General features: G+C 38.6%; 1 protein-coding gene across 2 annotated transcripts in view; it reads right to left on the bottom strand.

Moving 5' to 3' along the window:
* Positions 1–23,434, bottom strand: part of LGR5 (leucine rich repeat containing G protein-coupled receptor 5) — a 91,803-nt gene that overhangs the window by 11,390 nt on the left and 56,979 nt on the right. For both annotated transcript variants that reach the window (XM_041465686.1, XM_041465688.1), the window contains 11 exons: positions 15,779–15,994; positions 13,351–13,422; positions 10,925–10,993; positions 8,491–8,562; positions 7,603–7,674; positions 7,428–7,496; positions 7,234–7,305; positions 4,235–4,300; positions 3,967–4,038; positions 3,023–3,094; positions 1,030–1,155 (listed from right to left, as the gene is read on the bottom strand). In XM_041465686.1, coding sequence (XP_041321620.1) covers positions 1,030–1,155; positions 3,023–3,094; positions 3,967–4,038; positions 4,235–4,300; positions 7,234–7,305; positions 7,428–7,496; positions 7,603–7,674; positions 8,491–8,562; positions 10,925–10,993; positions 13,351–13,422; positions 15,779–15,994 — 978 coding nt within the window. The remainder of the gene's footprint in view (positions 1–1,029; positions 1,156–3,022; positions 3,095–3,966; positions 4,039–4,234; positions 4,301–7,233; positions 7,306–7,427; positions 7,497–7,602; positions 7,675–8,490; positions 8,563–10,924; positions 10,994–13,350; positions 13,423–15,778; positions 15,995–23,434) is intronic.

Raw genomic sequence — 23,434 nt, 5'->3', positions numbered from 1 at the left:
CTGTCTGCCTGCTCGGGCTCTTGAGCCTTTTCCAGTGCAAAAGGCAAATCTAGTGAAACTTAAGGACGGGCCCTCCATCTTTGGAGATACTCAAAAGCTCTCTGGATGTGGTCCTGGGCAACAGGCTCCAGGTGCCCCTGCCTGAGCAGATGGTTAGACAAGATAGCCTCAGAGGTCCCTCACAACCCCAACCACTCTCTGATTTTCTAACTATGCGCACACTGTTTAGTTGTTTCATATTTTCTGATACCAAAATTTTACAGTAAAACATGATAAAGTAGATGCTGCACTTGGCATCATCTAATTAAAAAATAAAAATGAAAGGAGAGTTAGGGGAAACTCCCAAATATTCTGAAGTCAGAGACAAAACCCTCTTTGTCATGACTCTGAAATTAGTTTAGTTGGTTATAGCATTGTGCTAATAATGCCAAGGTCATAGGTTCAAGCTCCATACAGGCCATGGTCACCCAGTGACTGGAAGAGCTGCAAATAATCTTTAGAGGACACTTCCTTCCTGTGTCACAGAGAGGACCCACAGAAATTATTAGTATCGAAGTGTGTTATTAATACTGGGAAAATATTATCTGAATCTTAATCAAAAGATTACAGAAAAATCATGTTCAAACATAAGAGGTGAAATCTTTCAGGTCTTTCAGCAGTATATTCTTCCTCTGTATTTGCTGTGCTCTCATTATGTATAATGGGAGTTCTGTGAGCACAGCCCAGTAGAAGAAGGACATATCACTAAGCTGCCAGCGATATTGTTTTAACAGCTTTTGAAACATATCACCAGGAAGCAGATGTGGCTCGTACTAAGCAACTACTGGGGTTAATATTTCAAAACCTTCATAGTTTCTTCAGTTGAAAGTGAGCATAATAAAAGAAGTCTATCATTTTTATCATATTTGCTTTAGTTTTAATGGCACAGATCAAAGACTGACAATACGAAGTAACATGCGTTACAGACTGACACACCTTCCATTGCACATGAACACAAATGTGGCTTATTAGTTTTAATGATATACTCACTTGAGTTCTGGAAAATTTTCAGATGTTATCAAACTTTGTAGGGCATGATTTCCTGTTAATTTTAAATGAGTTAAACCATGTAGCCCCGTCACAGGAAAAGAGGACAAAAGGTTGGATGACACATCCCTGCGTAACAGCAAATAAAAATCAGCTTATGGTTTTCATTTTTTTTTCAGCACTAGAAGTGTCACATTGAAAAAATAGGTTAAAGTTTTCTAACTCAATAAAAAATGACTGTATTAAACAGAGGCCCCAATGAATGCAGCAAAGCTGTAGCACTGCTCAGGAATACTCACCTTTATGCCTAGCAGAAAGCTAACAGTAACATCTCGTAGTTAGTTGGGTCTCTGTTCCCAAATTTTGACTTAAAGTATTCATAGTGACAGCTTTGAGACTAGCAAATTACTTTAAAGCCTTCTCCCCAGACTATTTGAATTCAAAGGAGCCAAACAGCTTCCCACAGTTTAAAAGTTTCAGTGGGATGCTACAGGGCATGGGCGCCCTGCAAGCTGCCCAAGGAGCAGGTCAGGCGTGTGGGGAAGATGTGCATTTCAGGAAGGGACAGGTCTGGGCTGGAGCAGAGGGAGATGACATTTCCAAGCTGAAGTTTGTCTGAGTGGCTGAGGGAAGACACAACAGTGCAGATGAACACAGATGGGTAACTTGGGGAAGGTAAAACAGGTGAATGAAAAAGTGCTAAGTGATCAAGACAATACAGCAAAGTAGTGAAAGAGGGGGAGTCCAGAGATACTGTTTTCTACTTTGCTCTCTCTCTCTCCCATTTATTCAATGAGTCTTTTAGTCCTCCTCACAATTATCTTACTCTGCAATACTTCAGATGGTCAACAGTCAAGGAGGAAGAAACAGTCTGATGCAGTTGAAATGCTTTTATGTACAGGAAAGTCTGGACTATACACTGAAACCGAAGGCCTAGGCATAAAATAAGATCTGTTAATGGACTGGGCTTCTACCTCTCTGGTTTAGTGTCTGCTTTCTTGCACACAGCACCATTAAAGACCAAAGGTGAAATTCAGGCCCTACTGCAATGCTAAAAATGACCACTGACTTGAGGTGGCTCAAGGGTAGAGACTCCCATTTCAGGAAATGCTGGCACACTGTGTTACTGTTGTGTTCAAGGGCATTTTTCTTTAGCCTCCTCTGACTGTTGTATTGTCCAAATTTACTGCTCACCTCACAAAGTGGGTAAGTTCTGAAGGACCCCAAAAGGGATATTATAGACAAAATTGTCTGTGTGGGCATTTGTCAATGCACCATTCAGAGGGCTTTGCACATCAACAGAAAATAATACCTCTCCAAATTTAGGTTTAGCAGCTACCGGATTATCTGTGAGCAAATGCCCAGCATCATATTTTTGTGACAACCATGCAGCAAGATGACTCCAGAGGAATTTTTTGTCACATCTTCCCCATACAACCAATGCCTCAGTGATTCATATCAAAAAAGTATTACAGTGACAATTGGAAGTAGGAAAAGAAAAATTAGTAAGCACTGAGAAATGCTTGTGAACAAGGCCTGCAAAACTGGCTGTGGATGTTTTGACCACTAACTGCTCTGGCTGAACTTACTAAAGAGGAGAAACTGTTTCATCAAACGAGGAACAATGAAATAGAGATGAATTCATGAAAAAGTTTCTTATTTGATTTTTAATCCAATTCCTGAGGCCTAAAACACAACTAACAGGAAATATTTACCACTGCTACAACAGATTAACTGCTAATAAATTGAATGAAAAGAGGTAGATGCACTGATAATCTTCACGGACCCCAAATGATTACACAGTGTCGTATGCAGCTTTCCTGCAATGTGAATTGGGGAAGTATAAGAAAGTAGACATTTAGATATGGATTCAACAGACCAGATGATTACAACAGAGAAACCCTCAATTTCTGCTGGGGCACCAAGTTATTAAATTTTTGTATGCTCTTGCAAGAAAAATGCAAAAATTCAATGGATAAGATATTCAAATACTTACAGTTTGATCAGAGATGGTAAAGAGGAGAAGGCATTGGGGTGAATAGTTTTAATTTTGTTCCAAGCTAAATCCCTACAAGAAAAGTGAGTAGAAAATTACATACCCACTGAGTGAATATGGAAGTTTTCAAACACTTGATTAGAAGGCCTCAATATAAAAAAGGTATCAATTATGTGCCAATATTTTCAATAAGCTCCTGCATTTCTCATAGTGCAACAGATTTTTAAAATTTTTTGTTAGTCAGTTGTGGTGTTTTTCAACTGGCAACTTAAAATGTCTCAATGCCTGCCACAGCCCAAGGCATTTCAGTCTGCTTCACAGCTTCCTAAGGCAGCAGAAAGACGGGTGGGTTATATGGACTAAGTCTTCTAAAGTGTTCTCATGTGACTAAAAGCAGCAACCCATGGTCAATAGGCTTAACTTCCTAATCTCAATTTTCACTGCCCCTGAAAAGTCAAAGAGACTGAAAGCAACTCTTAAAAAAATGTACAGCTCCAATTATGCAAAAAATTCCAACCATGAGTGATTTCTTGACAAAATCACTCCTCTAGCACATGAGTCTGTGTGAAAACTGGAAACCTGCACATGACTGGACTCCACATCTTAAGATGCTGTTCTCTGTAAAAAGACTTCCCATTCCCTAGAGCTGATTATAACGTGATCCTGATTATAACAGATACCAGCTCTGGCCCAGTAAGTCTCTCTACTTCCACCAGAAACATTTCGAAGTGACAGTTTTTATGGCTATAAGCTTATATATTTTAATTCATTGCTGCAGGTGCTAAACCTCACAATGTTTGCTCTCCATTCCCAGTTATGAACTCACAGTGAAAGACCACAGTGAGGAAAAACTGAACTAAGGATCTTTTGGGGTACATCACGAGCAGACATCATAGAGCCCATATTTTTGAGAGCCTGTGTGAATGCCTGTTAGGGGTACTCACAGAGAGCGAAGAGCAGCCAGCTGCCGAAACGTGTCTGCTTTGATTTCGGCGATTTCATTGTGATGCAAGTCACTGAAATAGCAATAAGCATCTCCTCAGTTTCAAAGACACTTGGAAGGAACTTTGGGGTGTGTTAGATTGTGCTTATGATCCACTTCAATAAAATGTATCTGGGGTATGTCAAATCAGCCGGCAATAACCAAGTTAATTATACTCAAACACACATAGATGCTTCTTTTTAAGCTTTTTAGGGTGGTTTAACACTTACATTTTTTGGAGTTTTTTACATGCAGTAAAACAGGGTAAATCTTCCAGCAGGTTATAAGACAGATCCCTGAATTATACAAGAAACAAATGTATTAACATCAAAGGAATGTTAAAAGAAAAATAGCTTTCATTGTATACCTTCATGCTCAATTAAAAATAATTTATTTTTATCCACAGTCACAGAAGAATAGAAGTGTACAAACTCACTTATTTCTCATCTGTCACATTTTGATTTCTAACTGAAGAGGAGAGAGGAGGGGAAAAGGCAAGATTTATTAACTCCATATCCACATTTGCAAATTCCTTGCATTGTCTGAAGATTTCCTGCCTAAAGTGTAGATTTCTGCTGAGTGTCTTACAGTGTCTTCAATCCATAAACTGAATTTATATCACAGACTTCATAGTTATCATGTTTAAATTCTGATAAATACTTTAACAATTTAAAATAATCTACTAAGTATATATATTCATATTTTTTCAGAGAAGATCCTGTATTTTTTTGACAAGAGCCACAATCAGCTTCCCATTCTACACTTTAATTAAGCAGTATTGCCTCTGATCCTTAGACTGCTACATCTTATAACTGAGGGAAATGGTCAAAAATATTGGAACTAACTTTGAAATCAATCACTACATGGGCGAAAAAAAACCTTAAAAGACTTGAGCCAAAACTCAACAAATTACAGAATAACTGGAACATCTGGACTGATTTACAGTATAATATAACTAATCAAAACCAAGCCCAGGCAATTTGCAGAAACTGAAGGGGAAAAAGAAAAGGAACCAGACACCAGCCCCCACCACCCAAGAGTCATATCCAATATATATATATATGTGTGTGTGTGTGTATGCGTGCGTGTGTGTGATGCTCAGGGAAAACTAAATGGGAAATTTGCATGTGAAAAGAATAGAGAAAAAAAGCTTATGCCTAGAATTAGAAAAAATGCCCTTTTTCACAGTTATCCAGTATTATCACATGAAAGAGATTCACTTTTCACTTTGTGAAATTCTTCTCACTTCTCAAATTCTCTAAAACTGGTTCATCTCCACCTATTTAATCCCTTAGCAAAACTGTATTTTCACTGTTATTTTTCCAAGAGGGGCATTTGCACTACTTTATATTTGATTAGTGAGAGTAGTGCAAGTAATGACTGTGTGTGTCTTTAAGGTGTTCTACTCTGATTTTACTCTGTAGAAAAGCAAATCTCAATATGTTTGGGGTGCGGGGTTTTTTGTTTGTTTGGTTTGGTTTGGTTTTGTGTGTATGCAAAAAAAGGTACACTGTGGCCCAAATCAGACATTGCAGAGGAGGGTTCAAGTGAGCTAGAGGCTTTTAGGCCAAGGTAAAGGATGTTTTGTATGTCTGGCAGACACTGGCTATTCTGTCATCCACAGGTTTATCACTTAGGTCTTCTTAAAAATATGTTACCAGCTTGAATTTTGTACATACTGACACCCCTCCTCGCACACGCAAAAAACCCCCAAACGTGACACCGTTCTCCCCTCAGTTTCTGTCAGAACTCCAGGAAATATTTTACTTGTTTATTTTTAAGGTCTTTTTTTCCCCACTTTCTTAACACACTGGCCCTTGGCAGCAGCAGAGGGCAAGTGGCTTTGCTCCCTGTGCCCAGCTGTGCTGAGGGATCCTTTCCAGGGCTGCTGGGACCGTGCTCTCACAGACCTTTCCTGCAGGTGAGCATACAGCCAGGAGCCTCCTGCACGTTCATCTCGGCGGGATGCACAAACTGCCTTCCAAAGCAGCGCTTGCACTTGGATGGGAGCTGGGTGTATTTGTTTGTGAGTGTGTCTGAGCCAGGGAGCCCCTGCGAGGTCGCAGTCTCCAAGTAAGGCATGGGTGGTGGGTTCAGTGCACCCACATCCTCCATGGCACGGCCAGAACTGATGTCAAAGCAAAATGGGGACTCAGCAGGCTCATTCCAATCTGGCAGCAATGGGGAAAGAGCAGCTCTTGAGTACTTGAAATTGCTGATAAATCAGTTCCCTCCTCTTTCAAGTATCAGCTTGAATTATGTAGGGTAGCACTCAAAAATAAAAAATGTGAATTTCCAATGGACAGTCCTACTCTACTATGAACTCTGTAAGTTATTAATTGCTGTATTATTTGTTTGCACTCTGTTTTGAGATTACTTATTGTTTTTGAATGTTACAGGACATTTTAAACTTAATTCTGTGTGCAGACTTTTTTTTCTGGCAGCAGACTGTCTTTTATCATTCTGGAAATGATTATATTGAGTCCGTTAACTAAAACTTAATTTTTTCTGGAAATGTTCTTGACATTCACTCTGGTATTCAAATAATGCATTATAATTAGTGTTATTTTAATGTTGGCCAGAGAATTAATACCAAATAGATTCCTAGTGATGTAAGACATAGAGGAAAGTGCTTTTGGCTTGTTCTCAAAGAAGTGGACACAACAATTACTTTCGTTAGTGATTAAGCAAAATCCAAGGAAATTTCCAAGCTAAAATAATACTGTGTATTCAGTATACCAAACATGCCCAGCTATGTCAAAGAATAGTCTATTACAACTTCAGTCAGCCACTTATGTCTGCTTGGGAAAGAAACTAAAAGAGCAACATTACAAGCACTCAAAACTGCTGTCCTTACTTATATTTTCTATTCACTTCAATGAATTATTTGCCTTAGTGAGAAAAAAAATCCCAAACTACTGTAGAAGAGACAGAATGAATGAAAATAAGGTAGGTCTGTCTTTTTTAAAGCAAAATCAAGAACCTTTATATATTTTCCTAAAAATATGCTAAGTAATTATCTTTCTCAGCAATGTATGAGAAATCCTGATTGGTAAGTGGGTTGTAAACTTTTTAAATAACACAGGGGACAACTCCCTGAGCTGAATTCCTAAGAAGTAATGTGATACACAGAAATAGCAGTAATTGGGTAATTTTGAAATCATAATAGTTTCATTTGTCAATTAATCTCTTGCATTACTGTCATGTTAATAATCTTACTGAAACATACAGCACTTGGAGATTAGGTAACTGGTCACATGCTGATTTGGGGAGAGAGGTGATCTGTGCTCCTGTGAGTGTCCTGTTGAAAGAATTTATGAAAAACAATTACTTTTTGAAGACTGAAAACCAAAAAATTTTTAGCCCATTCTTTACAGTATACAAGAAAAGAAAACAAAGCAGAAATACTTCTCTAGCACTTACAAACTCTCCAGACTTGTAGTCCCTGTCAGATCAGGAAACTCTGTTAACTGTGAAGCACCATTTAAAGCCCTACAATTTAAAAAACCAATTTCAATAAAATTATGGTGATGGAAGTGTGGGACAACTCTAGTATTGCAATATAAAAAGAAAACTAAAATAAAAAGTAAACACATACAGAGTTCTTAGTTCTGGTAAGTGTTGAAAAGCAGATTTTCCAACAAGCTGGATAGGGTTATCATAAAAATGTCTGGAAAAAAAAAAAGGATAAAAAGACAATTAAAAATATTTTATAATATTCTAAATACATTATTATATTATAATCAAATGAGTCAATTCTCTATGATGAATCACAGACTGTGACCCTCTGGTTGCAGCAGAAGTCACCTTCTGGGCTTTTCTCACCCTGTAATCTATATTCATCAGTCACATGTCACATTTTGAACATTCAATAAGTCACTGTTTTCCTGTTTAATGCCAGAAGCCAGTCAACAAAATATTCTCTCTTCCTCCCATGTTTGCGAAGACAAAACTTCACATATGACGAATTTTGTTATGACCTGAGACAAATGTAAGGATAGCACATAAAGAAGTCAGAACTTCCCCTATTCAGAAGAGGTTCCCTTGCCCTTTTGAAGTCATGCTGCTTTTGCTCTTGGAATATTACTCAAGATGAATCATTATTTTTCTTACAATTATTTTGTAATTTCTTAATTTGAAGTTGTGCATTAAGTGCATTTTCATGTAAGACGATGGGAAGTCAGAACTGAGTCCATCAAGAGTAATTTTTACCAGCTTTTATGTTGCCAGTAATGCTAAGAGATTTAGAAGTAACCATTCAAATAAAAGGTCAAAGGCCAGAGACCACTACTTGCTTCCCTTAATCAGGGCTTGAAAACTGCCATTCTTTCCAGGAATCTGGAAAGATACAAGCTTGTTTGCTTGTATGGTGACGCGCTACAAAGTGTACTCACAAGAAAAGCTATTTGACAATTAGCCACAAATATGATACTTAGTTCCACATTCTCTAATACAAAGAGTCATTGAAAAGATTCTTATCACTTACATTGTAATAAGTGAAGGATTACCCACAAATGCACGCTCAGGTATTGACTTGATGTTATTGCTATGAAATCCCCTACAAAGAAAAAACCATTTATATGGTAAGGAAAAAAAAAGTCAAGACTCAGTCTGTCATCACAATGCACAATGATGGTTTCTGTTTGTAGTAAGGAGTGTCTGTATGTAAAGGTATGTCCTTGTTTTCTGGATTAAGACAGAACTGAAAAAAGCAAAAGCAAAGGAAAGAAGAGAGAAGAGAAGAGAAGAGAAGAGAAGAGAAGAGAAGAGAAGAGAAGAGAAGAGCAAAATTGCTGAAATTCTGCACTTCTCTAAATTAACAAAACCATTCAGATGAAGTAGACTTCAAAATGGCATTTCAAAAGTCAGGGTATATGCATGTATGTATATTGATATAATGTAAATATACACAAGTATATGAACTAAGACCATCAATAGTTACATATTAATAATTAAATAGCTAACAATATGTTAGCTATTCCCCCTGTGCTTGTTAAACCGCAACTATTTTTTTGCTGGATGGCACAAGTTTATAAAGGAAATTATTTTATACACTATATTGTAATGTTGATTGTCCCACAACCACCTTTTTGTTGAGATATTTTAAATGTGGACACAAACAAAATGTAATTGTGCCTGCTGGACAGAGAGCCAAATCTTTGTCTCATCATTAATTACTGGATTTCATTCATATGAGTAATTCTCCATTGTGAAAAACAAAAGGAACAACTAAGATTTCAAAAGAACAATGATGATTTGTGTGGGAAACTCCCATTAGTTCAGTCGGGTATGAAGAAGTCTTCCCAGCTTAAATTTATGCATTGCTAAGCCTCCAATTGTTCACTGAGGCAAGCACTCTTGGCCATTACTTGAACAGGTCCCACATTATAGGTTTTAGTGGTTTAGGCATTGTGCTACTGGTGATGAGCTGCAGAGCAAGGCTTTACATCCCTGCTTGCTTTGCACGCAGGCTCTGAGCAGAAGAGCATCACATCTAGAGCCAGTAAACAGACTGGTTTTGAATGGATCCCTTGCATGGCAGAAAAAACCCAAGGAAATGGCACAACTACCTCCCAGAGCAATATCTGCTACTAGCTGTGCACAAAAAGGTCGCAGTTTGTGTTTTCAGCCCAAACTCTGAGAGAGACACGAGGTCCCACCCAGAAGCAGCCCTACGAAGGTGGCCCTGCATTGAGCTGGGTCTCTGCGGGGCTGGGCTCCCACGAGGGTCTGTGGAACTCATCCCCTCCTTACAGGATCAGCTCCCAGCGCTACACAAAGCACAGAACCACCTCATGGTCTGTCCTGCATTTGGGGTGGCAGGTTGCAATTTCAGACCCCAAATGTTTCTCGCACATAGTTGATACTCAGAGGTGAAAGCCTGTTGGGGGCCAGTACGCAACCTCAGGCACATCAGGCAGTTTGCTGGTGCATTTGGTGCAAACTGAGTCACCCATTTTTGGCTACTGGCTCCAGAGGTCATCAAAAAGGCAATCCTTTGAGGTCACTGTATTTCAAACCACTTATTCTGTGGCATAAACAGCAGCTAAGAACATTTGGGCTGGAAAACTCATAGCCCTGCTGCCTCTTGCAGAGCTGCATTTTGGCAGCACTGGAGGTGCTGAGCAGGAGTCCACAGTATCTGGGGGTACCTGCTCTGGAAAAAATCTCTGGTGGCTACTTAAAATTGGCTTTAGATCAGTTTGTGATGTACCAGGGGTGCAACCATGTCCAACTAGTATGTGATTACTTATTTTTGTTAAAAATCTATGCTGATAGTACCACTAACATGGTAAGTAAGTCAAATGCATTAATGTACATTGTGTGTATGATGTGTGAACATAATTTAATTACTTTCAATTTTAAATAATTCAACCATTTTTCAAAATAAATTTGAATAATTTAATTTCATTGTTGATTTTCCTGATGCAAACTATGCCTGTGCATACAAAAGCATTTTATTCACAACATTACAAAGAAATGACTATATGTATTGAAAAGAAATTGCTCTAATTTAATAGAGGTGAGGGAGGGCAGTTGGTAAAATTTAATTAAACCTGATGGACTAATAAAGATGTCATGCTTTCTTAGCTAGAAGACTAATACATTGGAGAGTTTGCAAAATCTAACTCTTGTGTTTGGGACTAAAAGTGAATTAATTGTGTTTGTTGTTTACTGCATTCCAGAAAGGAAGTTCCTGGAAAAGACCCACTGCACAAGGCAACATAAAAGTAAAAGTTGTCAGAACTTGAATGGTCTAAATTGAACACTGAAAATTATTTTTTATGTATGTTGGCATGCTTATTAGTTTTTCCTAGGATATCAGTTTTTAAGGATTACTGATAAAATCACCAGCATTACAAAAAGAAATCACATAGTAGACAAAACATCCTTCTTTCTAATATGAGCTCTGTACTTACAGCTCTTTTAGGTTTGTTAGTGTCCTGATAGCAGTGGGGAACTCGTCCAGACTGTTGTAATTTAAATCTCTGTGTGAAAATAGATATTATTATTTCAGTTATGCACTGCATAACAGATAACATAGCATTGTTGGCATTTGTAATGAACTATCATCTTCTATGCATTGAATAAATACATACAGCAAAAAGACAGGAAATCCTCAAAAGTGTATGGATATTTTCCAACAAAGTCTATTTAGAGCACATTATTGTTCCTATTTTTATCAGCATTCTATTTTTAGTTACATTTTAACTATTTTGTAATAAAAAAAATGTAAGTAAATTTGAGTACTACTAAGGGATTTGCTGTTTTCTAAATTGCCCACCCTTAGCATTACATTCAAGTATTAACAGGGAAAAAATTCTTTCAAAACAATATTCAATGGTTTTGGTGATCTGCGCTTTACATGTCTAATACATTTCTCTATAAATATTTCTAACTGTATTGTTAATTTTAAGACTTGACAACAGTCAAGAGAATAGTTCTAACCACACAAGCTGTGTGGTTAGTACTGCTCATGCTGTAGCAGTAATTAGACTTTACTCTGGTAGGCTGAATGGATTATAATCCTACTTCTGCCTTCAGCATGACATGTGTATCCTTCAGCATTTAGGAGATGGCTGAAACTAAAATTGAGACATGCCAGTTTACTGTGATGCTCTCTGGGAATGCTTTGTGAAGAAAATAGTCTGAAAAACTGGAGGAAAAGCCTTTTTAAACAGGCAGGCAAAACCCAAGCCACAATTTACAATAGATTGAAATTGAAATAGTATCAGGCTGAAGTAATGCAGGCAGGAAACTGCTGTCTGAACTCAACAAGGCTTTCCTTCCTGCTTGTAAATCTCTCCTGCTTATTGACAAAAAGAGATTACAGGCATGGTGGGTTCGGTTTTGCCCTCCAGTGATATGTGATTTCCAGACCTACACCTCAATGCAAACAAATGATCTTAAAGCTGGCGTCCACCATTTACACCAAGATCTCTTCAGATTATCTTGAGACTATCTGGGAACTGGTCTATACATTATGCAATTACTGTGCTTGAGGCAAGTGCTACACTGTCCTGCTGCAGGGAAGTGGCTGCACCTACATTTATTCCCGGGTTTGTGACTGTTCTCTGTGTTTTCAGCTCTCTCGTGCCAGGTGGCTGGGACTGGGTTTGCAATTACTTATTCCATTGTTCTGTTTTTCCCCATTTGTGACCAAGTGCCATGTGAATATCACTTAAATAAACAAAACAAACCACTACATTTTCCCTCTTCCTTTCCCGTCCCCCTTTCCGGTGCTACACTAAGGGACTTCCTCTCAACTCACAGGCTAAAAGTCCAAATTGTAAAACTGCATTTCAATACTGAGGGATCAGTGCAATCAAACTGGTGATAAAAAACCCCAAGAAGCCCAAACCTCCTTGCTTCTTAATCTCAATGACAGATGAAAGTGGGCAGTAAACAGGTTTGTGGATGGGAAAGCAAATAGTCACCTTTAGACCAGAAATATCCATGTCTGAAACAATTTGTTTCTCATAACTGGGTTTTTTAACCTCTGTCCTGGTTGGATAAAACATCCAAAATCACTGAAAATGATGCAGCTGACTGCAGCAGGTGCGGGAGGAAGCACATGCAGATTTTTACTGTCCCTGTGGCATTTCTGGGGTCCGGGTGACTCCAGCAGATAACATCTGTATATGACTAACTGTAGCAAAATAATTTCTGCTAACCATTAGCACTACATTCCTGTTTGGTATTTTATGTAGATTATGGTTTTTCTGGAAAACTCAAGAAAATTTGAACTGGCTGAAACAGAATACAGTGAAAACTTGAGGAAGCTTCAGTCTTTACCAGTGCTATTCTTTATCAAAGCTCTCTAAAGATGAAAACTTGGATACAACTGAAACATCTCGCCCACTTGTAAAGCAAATGCATAATTTGACTACCTAGAATTTTTGCTTTTTCCAGGTATAAAAAAATAAACCCATCTAATCTAATTTTATAACTCTCCTCTGTGGTAAGGTAGTTTCTTAATGTTAAAGCTTTTCACTTGGACAATTTCCCAATCCAGCTATTAGCTTTATTGATTGAACAAGACAAATAAACAGTACTAAACTAGGCAACCATAAGTTTATGAATAGTCACTCCTTTTTCTATGCTCCACACAGTTTTCAACTGCCTTTCAAATGATTTATCAATTGACAATGCTTATTAAAAAGGCAAACTAATTTTATAGTCAAAAATAGGATTTACTATATAGAGTCATTGTGAACTATCACTTAGATCCTGTAGCGATTAGGCAAGCCAAAACCCCCATTTGGCTTTTGGGCTATTTTTATTCTTTCAGAATATTAATGAAAACACTCTTAAAAAAAAAGAAACAAATAAGAGGTCAACTCACAATGTCTCTAGGCTGTGGAGCCCATCAAAGCATTTCTTTCCCAGGGAATAGATTCTATTGTTATGGAGATGTCTGCAGGGGAACATTAAGCACACAGTCAGGAAAGTACACTGCACACAGTGCACTAAAGCAAAACATTTTGACTGTTAAATCAAAATTAAGTGATTTTCAGGCATGCATTGATTATATGCAATCATGCTTTTGCAGGAGCATGTATAGGTGACACCTCTACTGCCTGCCACCCATTCTCCCAATACCTCTCCATTTGGTTTCACAGAAGGGATCTGTTTTAAAACCACCTAGATTGTTCAAAAGTGTTATATCCTGTAGTTCCAGGCTGGGGTTTGCATAATGAATAGACATATCCTCAATGATAGCTAATTAGTTGAGTAACACGCCTGAAAAACTGTATGTGGGGTGTGAGGTGTATGTTTGGAAGATGTGTATTCAGAAAGTGTTAGAGGGTATGGCCCAAAAGAGCAGCCATGGAGGAGATGGATAACACAGCAGACAGGTAAGGGGCATTAGGCTTGCAGAATGCAGAAAGACACAAAGCCATAACACAAAAAGTTGTAGCTTCCCTTAAATGAGTAAAGCAAGTAATCTTAGAAGTGCTGCAACTTGCCTTTCTTTGAAATGATGAAAATCAGTAAATACTTCCTAAAATATTTAGCACTTGAAAGTAATTTTTATATATTTTAACCAATTCTATCCCTTCCTCCCTGCCACCCATCTCAAGACTCTGAGTTCTACCTACTTCTGTCTTTTAGACTGACATGGAAAAAAACCATTCTGAGTGAAGCTAATTAATGTGAGTAGATTCATCTTGTAGCCACTTCAGGTCATTTAATTTAGAAAGAATGCCTTTTCCCCAGATTTTTCGTTTTATTTTGTCCTCAAAATTCTACCCCTGTAATAGAGGGAAACTAAAGGAGAAGGGCTTTAGGAGAAAAGAAAGGCTGTGAATGAGTGGCTGCCAGGCCCTTCATTATACTCTGAAAATATTGTTAAAGATCAGGGGCTCTCTGAATGTTCTGCAACCCAGAGAAATTGAGTCTACCTGTCCATCAAAGACAGGGATTCTGACAGCAAAATAAAAATGTTCTGTGGATTTTTTTTTTCTAAGAAGAAACATAATCAACTCTATATTTTTAATGACTACTCTGACCTTTGATGCTTTAGTTAGTATGATGAATGCATCTTCAAATTCCAATTATGTTTGGATCTTTGATTATAAAGGTTTTGACTTGCTCCAATTGACCATGCACTTTTCCACTGTGCTGAAAATTTGCCATACTGTATAGAATAGCAACCCAATGAAAGCAGAACCACACACAAAGATTTTGATGAGCCAAAAAGATCAACTATTGAAGGTTGTGAGGAGTGATTCAATTACTAATCACTATAAAGCCCAGATGATTAGAAATAAGCAAGGCAGAGCTTAAATAGGGAAACCTAACTGAGCAGAAGCAAGAATGGCATGAAAAGAAATTATTTTCTCCTGCATTTCTTAACTGTCCTCTTACCACTACATTTCTGGTAGGGGTCTAGAGAACAATGTTCAAGATAGCCTCTTGTCTTTTCCATTGCTGATATAAGTCTAGAAGACTTATAAGTCTAGAATCCCATTCTTTTACTTGAATGGGATTGATATTTAATGTAAAGAGAAAGCAAAGGCTTTGTAGCACAAGTCAGATGTTTATCCCCAATTTTGTGGCCCCATGGAGGCAGAGATAGTGACTATAGCTGTCAGTGAAGAACCCTGATGTGTGCCAGGTTCAATGCCTACCCTGGAGCTAGAGTATGCTACAGCATGCTAAGTATCTTACATAAGATCATGGTTTCTGACAGCCTGTACAGCTTGACTATGTAATTCTCTCTTTAATAATGCTGATGTTCTCCAAAGCATCCTGAAATTACTTGTTCATTAAGTTTCTCCAACCAGTTTAAATTTTTTGCACTTGGTGCATTCCTATAAGATAAGAAGCTGAAACCATGATTCATAGTACGCCTTCCAGATTTTGATGCCAGCCGTGCATGTTTCAGTTAGCTGAACCAGTATGTAAACGTAACCAAATACAAAACTACATATACTTTCTATGACAGGAAATGCATATTTTTTCTACTGGATGGCATTCTTTCCAAGTTCCCCAGAAAGATTTCCATTTGTTTCCTGTTTCTAATCTTCCCTTTTTCAGTCTTAGACAGCACACAATGCACCCCTTCCTGTTTGTTTTGCTGACCAGATAGGGTGATTTTTAATTACTTTCAATATTTTTATTGAGATGGAAACTTTGAAGCTAGATCAAAACAAGTGGTTTAGCAAACGCTAATCAAACTGTACAAAGATGAAAAAAAATCTGTTTCTCCAAGAGGCCAAAGCCCTGCAAGAAGACATTGTGTATAAAAAGTAATCAATAAAACTTACAGAACTACCAAACTGGAAAGGTTTCCAAAGGCATAGTCCGGTATGTAATGAATTTTATTCAGTGCCAATGTCATTGCCTGAAGTGCTGGTAAACTCCTAAAAGCTTGGACGGGAATTTCTGTCAAGGAATTATCGTCTAGCCACAGGTGTCTAAGGGAGACCAAGCCATTGAAGCAGTTGGGGGGTACATAGTTGATGTGGTTGGCATCCAGACGCCTAGGAGAAGAAGAAACAGAGAAAATTGACTTCAGGAAAAGAAAAGTGTCTTTGCACAATGCCTATAAGAAGTTATCATCATGAACATAACCCCAAAGGATGGGCATGGGTTGCCACTTCCAGTTTTCATTGCCTGGAGATTCTACATTCTCATCTTGCTTGCAGCCTCATCCTTGAGATCTAAAATCATGTTTACATGTCTGCCTGCCAGCTGGCTCTGCAGAAACAGCTCTTTGGAGCCATCAACTCACTGAGAGCACACACTGATCATTTTTGAGCAGAGTCTCTCTAAAGATGGGGTATTACTTTGTTTCCTTTCCCATTTGTTTGAAACCATAGAACAAAAAAGTGCAAGAAACTCATCCAGAGATTCTCTTTCAGAATCTACAAATCCCTGAGCTGCAAGGCCATTTGGATTTCCAAATGCTAAACACCCATTCCAAGACCCATAAGGAGAACTCACTTCTGAGTCTCTGGAGGTTCCTGCTTTACCTTTTCTTTAATATTACGGAGTTATAGAATCACAGAATGAGCTGTGCCCACAAGGATCATAGAGTCCCACTCCTGACCCTGCACAGGACCATCCACAAGAGTCACATCATGTGTCCAAGAGCATTGTCCAAACACTTCTTGAACTCTGTCAGGCTTGCTGCTGTGAACACTTCCCTGGGGAGCCTGTTTCACTGCAAATATTGTTTATCCTAATGATTCTAATGAGAACTGAAGTTCACATTTTTTTTAGTAGCAGAACATAATGTTTTTTACCTAGAGATTAGTATTGCCAATGTGATGTATTTGTGTTGAAAAAGAAGTTACTAAATGCACTTCAGCTGCTGCAGAGCCAACAGAGGGAGCTCAACTGCATGTTGTACCTTTGCAGAGTCTGCAGGTGATGCTTTGTTCTTACACTTGAGTAATTAAGGATTAAAGCCAGCGAACCTTTTCAGATGTGGTACTACAAATATAACACCATCTATTCACTGGCTTTTGTTTTTGCTGTGTTTTGCTTTCTCATTGTGATTCTTTCAGGGAAAGATTTAAAAGGGCACTTCAGATGTCCGCAACACCCAGCCGGGGATATGAGCCCTGATAAACTTTTTCTACTTTTAATGCATTGCAGTGACTTATACCTTTTCCATAACATGAAAGCTGTGCTCTAAAAATTTTCATGAAATGTTTAGAGAGGCGTAATTAAGTGAATGGTAAAACAGAAATAAATTTAAATAGATGTCTGAAAATACTACAGAACAAACAGCCACACCTGGAGTACAAAGAAGTAATTCTGTACAACCCAAATTTGGTCTCTTTGAGAGAAATGCAATACTCTTTGTGGTGGGCATACTAATCTCTTTATTTAAAGCTGCTTCCTCATTTACAGTCATGTAAAATGTCAGGTCCATTCTATCTCCTGTTCCATGCTGGCCCTACCTACCTCATGAGAACAAATAATGACTGCTAAGGCTCCGTGCCAGGCTGGCAAATAGCTGAGACAAGGTCAGTTGGAACAAATTTATAAAGTTCAGTGTCAAAGCCCTTGTACAATTAAATTTTCAATATAATAACTGACATGTCAGGCAGCAGACACAGAGCTTCCAAAATAACTCAGTGGTCTGTCAACAAATGGGTAAGGCTGGAAATGTTTAGAAATACTCATGTTTTTCTTCCTTCTTTCCTCAGGCAACAACCACGTTATGCCTGTGTTTTCAAATAAGGTATAATTTGAATGAGTAGATGAGATTTCTTTGTGTTCAGTCAGAAGTAAATTTCTTCCCTGGGTGATGCTGGTATGTAAACTAAGAAGTTACAGTTGCCTTAGTTTGACAGTTTCGCTGATTAAAGAATGGAGGCTTTATTCAAACTCCATGTGCTGCAATATTGCAGTTAACATCTCGCTCGATAGGAAGCCTGCCTGTGCAGCCCTGATGTCCCTGCTCACTCCATGGGAGTCACCCACAGCATGCCTGGCTGTGTGGAGAAGCCAACAGTTACTTGTTTGTATGTGACCCTGTGGCTGAGATGGCAATATTTCTGTGTCGTCAGTGAGACCAGGAGTTTTATCTCACCAGTACTTCGTAGCAAATCAAGGAACTGACTGTTTTTTAATAGGTAAAGTTTCCAAATATAAACCCACCACTGGCTATGTAAACAAAACCCACAGAACAGAAAGAAAAACAGAACTGCCATACTGTAAATGAAATTCCAGATAGTTGAATTATTGTTTAAATAAAGCTTGGAAGAAACAAAAAAGCTGCAATGATTTGTGCTTCAGGTTCTGTAACTGGATTACATATCCTGCAAGTACTTATAAGAAGTACTGCCTCAAGTGCTCTTTCGTTATCTAATCTTTTTTAAATTTCCAAGCACCGTTTTCCCTCTTGCAGATATTAAAAGGTTTCAGTAGTGGTTATGTTTCCTGTCATACTGTAGGTAATGCACACTGATGTATAAAGGACTGATCAAAATCACCCTTTTCAGCCAATTGTTTTACATGTGTTGATCAAAGTTTTGGCACTTTCAGAACTAAACCCATTAACTCACAAACATGACCCTATTTATAACTGAAAAATATATGTAGATAACATGTGGTGAGTTTGAAAGCTGCTATTATATTCCAGAGAGAGCTAATTTAGGGAAACAGAAATACTTGATTTCTTCTGATATGCAGCATGTAAATAAAGCAGCCACTATGAAATTCACTGTGAGCTCACTTAAAATGTCTAAACCTTTCAAAGCAAATGCTTGAGCTCTGTGGACTGTAACCCACTAGTGTTTCCTGTGACACACTGTGAATTCTGTGACCATGTGCACACATTATGAAAAGATATTGTCCATGCAGAATGAAAACCTCATTTACTGGTACAGACAAAGGCAGCTGTTTTAAAAAGATTTTATTTGCCTTTTTTAATTCAATTTAATATGAATGGATGCTAAGTTTCATGCCAGTGGTAGGTTTCTAAGGGAATATATATATATATATATATATATATATATATATATATAATTTTTTTTCCCATTTTCTGTATCTTCTCTCAAAACCAGCTCCAACCTGGGTATATCTCACAACCAAGAAATTCCTTAATATCTTGTTGGAGTGCCTTGCTAATTCATTCAGGTTTAAATCAAATGCTAGATAGAAGATCAGGAAGGAGATTTCTCCCTAGCCATTTTCCCTCTGAAATGAACAGCTATTACATGGATCACCTCATTTTGAATAGATGAGGGCCAAAACACAATGAAAGGTCTGGAGAAGAGGGAAGCCAAAAAGAAGTCAAGGATAAAATGTTTCTCTTGATGTTTAAGCTTAAAACAGGAGAGGTAAGAGCAAAGGAAAGACCTGTACCTAACAGGTAGGGGAGGCAGAGAAGTGGGAGCACAGGAGGACTGATTTTGGGCATGGTGGATTAAAGAAGGTGGTGCTTCTCCCTCCCCCATCACCTTCCTCTTCTCCTGACTCAGCTCTGTTATGCAGGGAGCCTCAGTCAAGTTTCTTCATGAAGAATGGAGCAAAGGTGGACAGGGGTTGTGGACAGAGCCAGTCTGGGGAGGGCATAAAGGCCAGGAGAGGGTCACCTGCAGCCCACCATCTTTGTTAGCGTGTCAGCACACAGACTCTCTTGGGGGTTTGTTCACAGGATTGACTAAAGTACCATTCAGGTAATGGCAAGTGACATCTAAACTAGCTTTGAAAAGTGGATGTAATAAAAATAGAACGGGCTGTTGTAAGCCATGTTTTTCAAACCTGGTCTTTTAAGCAGGATATCCCCTTCAGTCCACAGGGGAAAATGCTAGGACTATTGTAAAAAGCAGTCCAGCAGTTCTCACAACTCAGTTTTACAGGACTGATACAAAGAACCCTGTATGGCAACAAGAAGACCACAAAAGACAAATCACAAGTCACAGCTCAGGATCATTTGTTTCTGTCCCACTGCTCAGTTTTACATGAGGAGGTTTCTGCAGCCCTGGGAGTTTCTCAATCTGAAGTGTTTCTCTTCACATTCAGATGTGCTGCTCAGGGGTGTTGGTAAACCTGCATTCAAGATGATGGATGTTATCACACTGCATACAGACAAGAGGCCAACTGCATTGCTATGTTTATACAAAGGTCGGCTCTGATACTGGGTACTTTCAATCTCCACAACTGCGAAAAAGTGGGGGCCAGCAGCTGTTGGGTTATCCCAGGAACCGGCTGCAGACTCAGATCATGACCCCACAGATAGACAGGCATGTTTGATGGGTCTGATGCAGCCAAATGGCTTGGAGTGACCTCTCCTAGCCTCCCAAGTAAGGTGTCACCTGCTGGGGACAGTCCCAGGGGCACGTGATCTAGCAGATGAACCCCAGGAACACATTCCCCAGTTCAGGGGAATGTTATTTAGCATGGGTCAAAATGTGCCAAGGACCCTGTCTTGGTTAGGTGGCCATGGCCAGAGCCTGGGAGTGCTCTGAAGCACGGCCTGCCCTGCTTGGCTGCTTGGGATTACCAGTGGGCCACTGCATGGCCCCAGGACCTGACTGGAAATCTGCTGTAAGCCCCTGTGCTGCCAAACACTCCAACAGCAGCTTCCTGCCTCCCACATACCCCAGCGGGCTTCAGCCATACAGGATGATCTCAGGCTAGCAGTTCTGAGGTTGAGAAATCTGTCTGTTTTAGAGATGTGACAAATCCCCACTCTTCTGAGATTACTCATAAGACAGGAAAGAGTTGGATGCTGGTACCTTCTATTGGATGAAAGAAAACATCACCAGCTGGCCTGGAATTGCTGGTCTAATACAGTCTCTTTGAACCCCACTTTGAGAGCAACTGATTGGTTGAGTTAGAGGCTGCACATCAAAAAAAAAAAACCCAATAGCAAATGCATTTTAGGTAAACTTGCACCTCTACCTTCCTCTCCTTGGTTATCAATCCAGAAAAATGTCTGTGACTGAGAGGGGTGGTCTCATTCTGTACTGCTGCTTGGTGTTTCAGTCACTCTGTAGTTGCTGGGGCTGCAGCAGCCCGGGTGGTGAAGGCGTGCAATAAAACAAGGAGACTGCAACAGCAAGTTTTGAGACATCCTTGTGTATGTGTAGACATCTGCATGGGTACAAACAACCCCAATTTCAAATGATGAAAGTGGGAAATTCCTCCTCTGGGAGTTTGTGGGTACCTGTTGAGGTGCCAGCTTTCTTAAGAAGGATAATACCTTCTGTAGCCTTCATTATCATGGGGTGTGACATGGAAAACCACAACTAAGGCTCCTGTCTTTTCATGAAAACTGTTCTCTGGAGAGAATGTAACTTCATCAAAGTTGTTTGGTCTTTCAACTAAAAATCAGGATTATTAACAGAAGCATCAAACTGGAAAATAATTGTTCAAATTTACAACTTCTGAGGAAAAAAAGCAAAGCTTTTAAATTTTAAGCCAGAACAGGAAGAGTTTCAGAACTATGTGCCCTCAAAGTCTCCCAGCACTTTTTTGGGCTAAGCATGGAAACTTCTCTTGAAATGTGACATATCTGGGGGAGTAGGGGCATGATGAAAAAACCATTTGCTGACCTGTTCCAGACAGGCAACTATTGAGAACATCTGAGATTAATTCTAGATAATATTTTGTGTAAAATCTGGTGTCACCATCAGGTGGTCCACAAATACTGAAATACCTTACAAATAAAGTTTAAGAAATCTACAAATTATGTTGGAAAATTCTAAAAAAATTCATTGACACTACTTTGCTGTTGCTTGTAAAGTCCAATTAATTTTCTTCACTAAATTGCAGCTTTGCAGGTTGTTAAGGGAGAAGAGATGGTTTATTTTTTCCATCCATCAACTGTTTAAAGTGCTTTGTGGGCTATATTGTATTCTGCCTTATTTTCCACTATCAAAGCAAAAGTCCTTTAAATGTCACAGGAATGAGATCAAGTGATAGAGTAAATAATGCTTGCTTTGAAATGTTCTTCATGACTGGTGTGGCATGGGCAGTGAGACAGCACCCGACCTGTTCTTAATTTTGACTGTTTGTGTGTCTGACAATGCAGCAGTAAGAGCTGTTTAGACATCATTAACAATGATGTCTAAACAAGAAAATAAACGGGATGGAAGTTTCATCTATAGTATTCCCTGCAAAGGGTTGTGTTACAATAATCCAAATAAAAGAATAGTAGAAGCTTTTCCATCTGCAGTGCCAATTACCCTTTCCTCCTTTATTTAGCAACATTTGAAAATGGAGATCTGCAGCTTTTCAGTGGCTAATAATATCAAAAATATATTAACATGTTTGGTAAAAAAGTAAAAAAAAATATTGGTATGTTATTGTCAGTTTTTGACCAAGCCCTGCTTGTTCTTATATGTCAATTCTGTTATATAAAGTGTGTAATTAAAAATAAGATGATTGTACTAGAGAAACAAAGATACCTATTTAAACAAATACCTGCATTAAATGAAGAAAGTTTGACAGAAAATAATATGCTAATTAAAAATGACACTTGAAAAACATATCAATATACATATGTGAGAAGTTTTTGAACTGTACATATATATTAAAAATCACTAAAAGTTTTCTTGATTTAAACACAGAATGGAGATATTGATAATGTGCGAAACACAAAATCCAGAGATTTCCTGCTTATAATCTGTTCTAAAGCACTACATTTGCTCAAGGTGACTAATAGGGATGAGAGCATTCAAGTGACTCTTTGAACCCTGCTGCCAAGTCCCAAGTTGTGACACATCAGTGGTTGTGTGCTCCTCCCTTTCTATCAAGGTATCTGCACACTCTGTTGTGCTTGACAGAAATAAATGCCATTTCAATTGTTAGAACCAGCAACCTGGATAATTTGTGTTCACACTAGATTTCAGAGGAAAATTATGGCATATACAATAACACAGATACCCTTCTGCTCAAAACCACATCAGCACGTACTCACGTACTTGTTACTTCCTTGATCCTCCTGCCATCCAGGGAACTAGAGTCCTATGCAAACATTGCCCAAGCTCTGCAAGCTGAACTCATTTATTAATCAAAGCAGCACATCACTGGTTTTGACTACTGAACTACAAAGACTTTTAAAAAATTGGAGAATATTTTAATATCATTCTACATACTGGTAATAGTACAACTTGGACAATAAAGTGAAATAAATTGTTGCTTGTTCCTGCAACACATCAGCTCTTATTCTCTGTACCACAGGCCATTTAGCATCAATCAGTGGTTCTATCAATATTGACACCTATACTATCATTTTTTAGCCTGGAACTGGATAACAGGGAGAGGATATAATCGAGAAATACCCTGGATTTGTGACGAATTTGCATTATGAGTAAATGTGAAATATTAGTGTGTGCATATGTACATATTGTGCACACATGCACAATTAAGCACAGACAATTCTATAAAAAGGATTTTAACATAATCCTCTTCACATTTATTAAGGTATCAAGGCAGTTGCTATGGTTTGCCCCTTT

The sequence above is a fragment of the Pyrgilauda ruficollis genome, unplaced genomic scaffold (assembly GCF_017590135.1).
Source record: "Pyrgilauda ruficollis isolate IOZ18807 unplaced genomic scaffold, ASM1759013v1 scaffold19, whole genome shotgun sequence".
Taxonomy (NCBI): Eukaryota; Metazoa; Chordata; class Aves; order Passeriformes; family Passeridae; genus Pyrgilauda; species Pyrgilauda ruficollis.
This window is presented reverse-complemented; position numbering and strand designations above follow the sequence as displayed.